General features: G+C 43.2%; 1 protein-coding gene across 5 annotated transcripts in view; it reads right to left on the bottom strand.

Annotated features, from left to right (window-relative positions):
- Nucleotides 1–9,339, bottom strand: part of SLC37A3 (solute carrier family 37 member 3) — a 68,398-nt gene that overhangs the window by 47,828 nt on the left and 11,231 nt on the right. For all 5 annotated transcript variants that reach the window (XM_017880356.1, XM_017880360.1, XM_017880361.1 and 2 more), the window contains exons 2-3: nucleotides 3,621–3,782; nucleotides 1,166–1,274 (exon numbers count right to left, since the gene is read on the bottom strand). In XM_017880356.1, the coding sequence (XP_017735845.1) occupies nucleotides 1,166–1,274; nucleotides 3,621–3,709 (198 nt within the window). In that variant the 5' untranslated portion in view covers nucleotides 3,710–3,782. The remainder of the gene's footprint in view (nucleotides 1–1,165; nucleotides 1,275–3,620; nucleotides 3,783–9,339) is intronic.

Below are 9,339 nucleotides of genomic sequence, written 5' to 3'. Positions count from 1 at the left end.
GGGATTACAGGCTTGAGCCACCGCGCCCGGCCCAAAAAAAATTTAAAGTAAAAAAACAGACAGGCTGGGTGTGGTGGCTCACACCTATAATCCCAGACTTTGGGAGGCCGAGGAGGGCAGATCATGAGGTCAGGAGATAGCGACCATCCTGACTAACAGGGTGAAACCCCATCTCTACTAAAAATACAAAAAAAAATTAGCCGGGCGAGATGGCGGGCGCCTGCAGTCCCAGCTACACGGGAAGCTGAGGCAGGAGAATGGCGTGAACCCGGGAGGCGGAGCTTGCAGTGAGCCGAGATGGCGCCGCGCCACGGCACTGCAGCCAGGGCGACAGAGCGAGACTCTGTCTCCAAAAAAAGAAAAAGAAACAATTAGAAAATATTGAAATACCAAGACATTACAATATGCAATACACAGTGTACAAGAGTTTAGTGAAGGGAAACATTAGAAGTTGGGGAAAAACTTGATTGAAAACATGGCATTTTCCCCAGGTGCGATGGCTCACATTATAATCCCAGCATTTTGGGAGGCCAAGGCAGGTGGATCACTTGAGCTCAGGAGTTCAAGACCAGCCTGGGGAAATGGTGAAACCCCATCTCAAAAACAAAAAAGAAAGATTAGCCGGGCATGGTGGTGAGTGCCTGTAGTCCCAGCTACTCAGGGGGCTGAGGTGGGAGGATTGCTTGAGCCCAGAAGGTGGAGATTGCAGAGATGTTTCCTGAGAGATCGTGCCACTGCACTCCAGCCTGGGCAACAGAAAGATACCCTGTTTCAAAAAAAAAAAAAAAGTGGCATTTTATCTTGACACAAAGAGAAAGGCAAACTTCAGACAGGTGGAAAAGGGCAAAAGAGCACATAAAAGATAACATGCAAAATCTCAAAGACAGAAACGAGTACAGCACTAATGAAAGCCAGTGAAAAAATAGCCTTATCAGAAGGTGTGATTTCTAAACAGTTAGAAATAAGCCAGCTGGAGAGGTAAAATGGGACTGAGTCGGAGCAGGCTTTGAAATTAGTAGAATAGTTTGGCTCTTATGTGATATGATAGGAAACAGTGAGCCATTTCAGAGTCCTGGGCAAGCAAAAGATGCAAAAAAGAACTTAAGAAGAATCTAGGGGTGGGCGCGGTCTCCTTCAATCCATCGCAGCACTTTGTTCTGCTTACCTCCACAGGCAGCTCAACTGACGTGTTAAAAGCACTTGGGGTCCACTGCTCAGAGATACTGACTTTGACATTGCTAAATGTTTTTCGTGAAGCATGGAGCAATGAATAACTACAAAATAGAGAGAATGCAGATGAATGGATAGCAAGGAGAAACAGCATTCAATAAAATCACAGGTATAAGCCCATTTCTTTTATTCAATTGTGTTTTATTTTATTTGGGGGGCAGCCACTTGAACCAAAATAGATTCAGAGAGGCTCTCTCAATTTTATTTATTTTTAGTTTTTGAGACAGGATCTCCCTCTGTCACTCAAGCTAGAGTGCAGTTATGATCATAGCTCACTGGGCTTGACCTCCCGCGCTCAAGCGAACCTCCCACCCCAGCCTGAGTAGCTGGGATTACAGGCGCACGCTACCATGCTCAGTGCACCTGTAATCTTAGCTACTCAGGCTACAAAAATTTCTGTATTTTTTGTAGAGACAGAGTCTTGCTATGTTGCCCAGGATGGTCTCAAACTCCGGGGCTCAAGTGATCCTCCCACCACTTGGCCTCCCAAATTGCTGGGATTATAGGCATGACACTGAACAATTTTAGAATTCTTCTCTTTTTTTTTTTTTTTCCTGAGACGGAGTCTTGCTCTGTTGCCCAGGCTGGAGTGCAGTGGTGTGATCTCAGCTCACTGCAAACTCCACCTCCCATATTCAAGCCAATTCTCTTGCCTCAGCCTCCCAAGTAGCTGGAATTACAGGTGCGGGCCACCACGCCCAGCTGATTTCTGTATTTTTAGGAGAGATGGGGTTTCACCATGTTGGCCAGGTTAGTCTTGAACTCCTGACCTCAGGTGATCCACCCGCCTCGGCCTCCCAAAGTGCTGGGATTACAGGTGTGAGTCGCCATGCCTGGCCAAGAATTCTTCTCTTTAAAAAAAAAAAAAAAGGATGAGCCAAGCATGGTAGCTCACGCCTATAATCGCAGCACTTTGGGAGGCTGAGGCGGGAGGACTGCTTGAGCCCAGGAGTTCAAGACCAGCCTGGCGAACATAAGACCTCATCTCTACAAATAATAATAAAAACGTAAGAAGAAGCCAGGCATGGTGGTTCGTGCTTGTGGTCCCAACTACTCAAGAGGCTGAGGCAGGTAGATCATCTGATCCTGGGAGTCAGAGGCTGCAGTGAACAGTGATCACAATACTGCACTCCAGCCTGGGTGACAGGGTGAGATCCCATCTCAAATAAATAAATAAATAAATAAATAAATAATCATTATTTCTGGTGTCTTTCATAAAGATTAATAATAAAATCTACTCAGCAGAAATATCAAAAAAAGTTGAGCAGCCGGGCGCGGTGGCTCAAGCCTGTAATCCCAGCACTTTGGGAGGCCGAGACGGGCGGATCACAAGGTCAGGAGATCGAGACCATCCTGGCTAACCCGGTGAAACCCCGTCTCTACTAAAAAATACAAAAAAAACTAGCCGGGCGACGTAGCGGGCGCCTGTAGTCCCAGCTACTCGGGAGGCTGAGGCAGGAGAATGCCGTAAACCCGGGAGACGGAGCTTGCAGTGAGCTGAGATCCGGCCACTGCACTCCAGCCTGGGCGACAGAGCGAGACTCCGTCTCAAAAAAAAAAAAATTGAGTAACAAGGTCACTTATACCACGCCTCTAACACCCAATGGCCTGATGTATGCTATGTTTCTAAGAGAACCGCTTACGATCACCTTTGTTCTCCAGCTCCTGGTTTTAACAAATAGAGGACTTCTCTCTCCAAACAGGGTGATGAAAAGAAGTGAGATATGTTGCCCGGGCGTGGTGGCTCATGCCCGTAATCCCAGCACTTTGGGAGGCTGAGGCGGGCAGATCACGAAGTCAGGAGATCGAGACCATTCTGGCTAACAGTGAAACTGTTTCTATTTAGTAGCCAGGCATGGTGGCACGTGCCTGTAATCCCAGCTACTCGGGAGGCTGAGGCAGGAGAATCACTTGAACCCAGGAGGCGGAGGCTGCAGTGAGCCGAGGTCATGCCACTGCACTCCAGCCTGCGCAACAAAGTAATATTCCATCTCAAAAAAACAAAAGTACAAAATAAAAAATAAAAAACCAGACCAGGGCTTCTCCACCTCCACATTATTGACATTTTGAGCCGAAATGTTGTTTGTTGTGGAGAGCTGTCCTGTGCATGGGAGGACGTTTAGTAACATCCCTGGTCTCTACCACTAACTACAAGTAGCATTCCTCCCCACTCATGACAACCAAAACTATCTTAGACACTGCCAAATGTCCTCTGGAGGGCAAAATAGCCCTCGAGAACTACTATATTAGAGCTATCAAGACTACAACAGAAGGAATAACCAACATTATTAAGTGTATGCCCATCAGTGCATTTGACATTTGCCATGCAATAGCTCCCTCAAAAGAAAAAAAGAAAAAAAGCAGGAGAGCAGCTTTAGCAACGTGCTTACCTGAAGAAGGTGAGCAGGAACACTACAACGTGATGATGGCTGAATCGGGACAGCAGAGACCCTCTTTGAAAAACATTTGGCCAGGCCATGTTCTTCCTGACCTTCCTTCTCACCTTTGACCTTAAAGTTTGGATAGTGAGTGATTTACATCATTTCTTCTTTCTGGAAAGACAAAACATATTATGGACATTATTAAACCTCGGCAGATTATCCAAAAACTGAATTATTTCGATTTATAGTCACCATATAATCAGGCCTTGTGGGAAAAAATCTCATGGCCTAGTTGACACCAGAAAACTGGATTAATAATTATGTTAAAGCTATTAGGTAGTCCTTTAAAAAAAAAAATCCTGGACAAGAGATTATATCTTAATAGAAAGAGCTCATACAAACTGATAAGAAAATCACTCATTGTTATAGAAAAAATGAGCAAAGGAAATAGACAACTCAGAAGAAATGAAATGGCTATTGAACTTAAGAAATAAAAGTTCAATCCCACTAGTAATATTAGAAACATAATTAAGGCAAGAAAACATTTGGATAGTTAAAAAAGATTGTGCTCAATGCAGCTCAGGGTATAATGGTTCCTGAACTCCCATTCGCTACTGAAAGAAGTAAAAATTAGTATAATATTACAGGAGGACAGTCTAGCCATGTTCATCAAGAGTGTTTGACACAAACATTCAATTTCCGGGCTGCTCTCTCTATGGAGTGCTGCCCTTTTATTCTTTTACTTTTGAATAAACTTGCTTTCACTTAAAAAAAAATGTATTTCCAGGGATCTATTCCTTAAAAAATACAAGATGTGTTTAGGCCTATAAAAAGTATTTTTCACAAAGTGTTGGAGGAGATTTTTAATATTAAAAGAAAGAAGGAGCTGGGCACAATGGCTCACACCTGTAGTCCCCCAGCTATTGGACACGCTGAGACAAGAGGATCCCTTGAGTCCAGGAGTTCAAGGTTACAGTGAGCTATGATCACGCCACTGCAGTCGACCCTGGGCAACAAAGTGAGACCCCTGACTCTAAGCAAAACAAAACAAAATGATTCAAAACAATGTTCTACACGATCTTCTACTGCCTTGAGGTGAGGTCCCAGTGTAAGACTCGGGACAAGCTGCCTAACCCGTCTGCCCCCCAGTATCCCCCAAAATGAAAAAAACTGTGTCAGTCAACGAAACAGAGAAAGAGGTCGGGCCACTCCTTGCCATCTCCTTCCACTACTTCCAGCAGCTTTTTTTTTTTTTTTTTTTTTCCCTTTTGAGACAGGGTCTCACTCTGTCGCCCAGGCTGGAGTACAGTGGCACGATCTCGACTCACTGCAACTTCTGCTTCCCAGGCTCAAGCCATTCTCCAGCCTCAGCCTCCCAAGTAGCTGGGACTACAAGCATAAGCCACCATGCCTGGCTAATGTTTGTATTTTTTGTAGAAACATGGTTTCATCACGTTGCCCAGGCTGGTCTCGAACTCCTGAGCTCAAAGCGATCTGCCCACCTTGGCCTCCAAAAGTGCTGGGATTATAGGCATAAGCCACTGTGCCTAGCCCCAGTGCCTTTTCATTTGACTGTACTCTCTAAAAGCTGCACCCATTCTCTGATATCCAAGAACAATTAAGCATAAAGTAAGCAGCTAAACTTAATGTCTCCAGTTATGAGTCTGCAGAACCAATTTAAAAATACAATAATAGGGGAATAATTAAATAAATTATGGTACGTCTGAATGGCTAAATCACTTATAATCATTTGCCATGAAGACTTTTTAATGACATGAGAAAATGTCAAGTGACAAAAAGTGGGAGCTGGTTATAAATCTAATCAACTCAACTGTATTTACATAATACAAATAAATAGGGAATATACCAGTTCTCTCTAGGAGTGAAATAACGGATAATTTTAATTTTCTTCTATATACTTTTTTCTTAAAAAGTCTACAATAAACATCAATATAATTTTTATAATGGAAACAACCACAGCATTAGAAAAGTACTATAATTTAGGCTCGACATGTTGGCTCATGCCTGTAATCCCCACACTTTGGTAGGCCAAGGCGGGAGGAACACTTAAGCCCAAGAGTTTGAGAACAACCTGGGCAACATAGTGAGACCCCATCTCTACAAAAACTAAATTAAAAAAAAAAAATAGCCAAGCATGGTGGCTCGTGTCTGTGGTCCCAGCTACTCAGTAGGCTAAGGCAGGAGGATCGCTTGAGCCCAGGGGTTCAAGGAGGCAGGGAGCTATGATTGCACCATTGCACTCCAGCCTGTACCACAGAGTAAGACCTTGCCTGGCCCCCGCCACAACAAAAAAAGTAATGTAATTTATCCTCATATTCAGGGGGAAAAAATCCATAAAATGGCTTGTATGATAAATATACAACAGTAGTCAAGGTAGGGAACACATGCAAGAGCTCCCAATACTCAAGAGAGAATCACAGGGCGTGGCTCTGAGATCTATGTTCACTGGAACTGTTACACTACTTATTTTCATTAGCCACAGCTCAATAGATGCACCCAAACCTTAAAGGCTAAGAGACCCAGCAGAAAGGCCATTCTTTCAACTTGCAGATAAAAGAAACAAAGTTGAGGTGGTTACAATTATGTACACATAACAGTTGTTTTCCTTACTGGCTGTGAGCCCTGGGACAGGTCATGCTCTATAAATCACAAGTGGTCATCCATAAAATGGCTGATCTCATTTGAGAGCTGTAAGGCTAAAAGTAACAATGTATGTGACATATTCAGATAAATTATATTAGCCACTGATCTGCCAAGGATTAATTCCAAATCAGTAGAATTTAGCTAATTTCATTTTAAAGTCATTCTTCTTGGAAAATGTTAATAAAATCACATGCAGAGTAGGACAATAAAATTCCACTCACAAAATGTAAATAAACTTCCTGTCTATAATTCTAGGAAGTTACAAAAACAAGAGCTATTAGTGTTATGACTAAATTTACTTCCATCCTGAAAATTAAACATGAAACCCAAGTGGAAAAACTCAAAACTTTAATCACTTTATGAATCATAGCTCTTTGAACTGGACACCTTCCCACCTCAAAACAGTGTAGTATGTACTCCAGGAAAGGGCATGGGATATGAAATTAAATAATGTATCATGTAAAATCATAATTCCAAAAATAAATGCTCCAACAGATTGAAATTACAGCATGTTGGCAATAGAGCTGCATAATCTAGGGCTGTACACTTATGTTAATAGCTTTAAATAACTACCAAGATATTTGAGGCCATTTGGATTTAGTTTCTAAATAGACGATCTTTTCCTAAGTTACAATGATTGGGGAGAAAAGGCTTAATAAGCACATTGGGAAAACAGGCTTTATTTTATTTATCTATTTTTTCTGAGACAGAGTCTGGCTCTGTTGCCCAGGCTGGAATGCAGTGGCATGATCTCGGCTCACTGCAACCTCTGTCTCCCAGGTTCAAGAGATTCTCCTGCCTTAGCCTCCCAAGTATCTGGAAGTGTAGGCGCCCGCCATCATGCCTAGCTAATTTTTGTGTTTTTAATAGAGACGGGGTTTCATCATGTTTGCCAGGTTGGTCTCGAACTCCTAACCTCAGATGATCCACCATTCTTGGCCTCTCAAATTGCTGGGATTACAGGCGTGAGCCACCGTGCCCAGCCTGATTGATTGATTGATTGATTGACTGAGACAAGGTTTCATTTTGTCACCCAGACCGGAGTGCAGTGGCACAACCTCAGCTCACTGCAGCCTTGACCTCTCAGGCTCAAGCAATCCTTTGGGAATACAGGCGCACACGCCACCACATCCAGCTTATTTTTTGCATTTATGTTAAGTCAGAGTTTTGCCATGTTGTCCAGGCTGGTCTTGAATTCCTGGTCTCAAGCAATCCTTCCACCTCAGCCTTCCAAAGTGCTGAGACTACAGCGTGAGCCACTTCGCCCAGGAAAATAGTTTTAAACATTCACCTGCTGTGTGCATAATGACATTTAAGATAAATACTGTAACATTTGGTCCTATGCAATAATAATATCTTGCACATGTGTCCTATCCACTTTTTGAAGAACACTCTCTTTACCATTCTAAATACACACTGAACAAGAGTGTAACATTTTTCAAGTATATGTAAATGCTGTTATAATTAATAAAACCAAATTTCAAAACCAAATTTCATTTCAGCATTTCTGAATTCATTGTACCTTGTCATTCAGTATTTTCTCAATTGGTGAATTTTTATTTCTTAAAGCCTACAGCACCGGTATTCACAGGCAGTTTCCCACCCAAGCACTAACCAGGCCCCACCATACTTAGCTTCCAAAGTCCGACAAGGCAGGCCATGTTCAGGGTGGTATGCAGGTATGGTTGCAGACTCTATTAATGAACACTGAATACACAATTATCAACTGATAGTTGACAGCAACAAGATTTTTCACATTATAGTATTTTTAATTGACAAATAAAATTGTATATATTTATCATGTACAACAGGTTTTAAAATATGTGCACATTGTGGAATGGCTCAGTCAAGCTAGTTAATATATCCATTACCTCACCTACTTATTTTTTGGTGAGAAAACTTAAAATCTACTCTTTTAGCAATTTTCAAAATAGAGTACATTGTTATTAACTATAGTCACCGGTCGGGCACAGTGGCTCACAGTGGCTCACAGGCCTGTATATCAGCACTTTGGGAGGTCGAGGCGTGTGGATTGCTGGAGTTCAGGGGTCTGAGACGAGCCTTGGCAACACAGCAAAACCCCACTTCTACAAAAAATACAAAAATATTAGCCAGGTCAGGTCCAGTGACTCACATCTGTAATCCCAGCACTTTGGGAGGCCGAGGCAAGTGGATCACTTGAGGTCAGGAGTTCGAGATCAGCCTGGCCAATATGGTGAAACCCCTGTCTCTACTAAAAATACAAAATTAGCCGGGCGTGGTGATGCACACCTGTAATCCCAGCTACTCAGGGGGTTGAGGCATAAGAATCACTTGAACCTAGAAGGCGGAGGGTGCAGTGAGCCGAAATCACACCACTGCACTCCAGTGTGGGCAACAGACCGAGACTCCATCTAAATACATATACATATATTAGTCGGGTGTGATGGTGCAAGCCTATAGTCCCAGTCACTCCAGAGGCTGAGATGGGAGGATCACCTGAGAGTTAGAGGCTCAGTGAGCCGCGTGATTGCGCCACTGCACTCCAGCCTGGGTGACAGAGTGAGGGCCTGTCTCAAAAAACCAAAGCCTATAGTCACCATATTATACAATAGTTCTCTTAAACTTATTCCTCCTAACTGAAATTTTGTATCCTTTGGCCAACATCTCCTCAAACCCCCATTAGAATTATTTTAAAAAAAAAAAAAAAAAAAAAAAATCCTTGTTAAAAATAAGATTCTGGACAGGCACGATGGCTCACGCCTGAAATTCCAATAATTTGGGAGGTCAAGGTAAGAGGACTGCTTGAGCCCAGGAGTTTAAGACCAGCCTGGGAAACATGGCAAAACCCCGTCTTCACAAAAGTACAAAAGTAGCCAGGGGTGGTGGTGCGTGCCTGTGGTCCCAGCTACTCAGGAGGCTGAGACAGGAGAATCACTTGAGCCTGGGAGGCAGAGGTTGCAGTGAGCCGAGATTGTGCCACCGCATTCGAGCCTGCACGGCAGAGTGAGACCCTGTCCCCCTCCCCCTCAAAAAAAAAGAGGATTCCTTTGCTTCCATTCTCTCCAGAAAAAAAAAATATATA

The sequence above is a fragment of the Rhinopithecus bieti genome, unplaced genomic scaffold (genome assembly GCF_001698545.2).
Source record: "Rhinopithecus bieti isolate Rb0 unplaced genomic scaffold, ASM169854v2 scaffold_11401, whole genome shotgun sequence".
Taxonomy (NCBI): Eukaryota; Metazoa; Chordata; class Mammalia; order Primates; family Cercopithecidae; genus Rhinopithecus; species Rhinopithecus bieti.
This window is presented reverse-complemented; position numbering and strand designations above follow the sequence as displayed.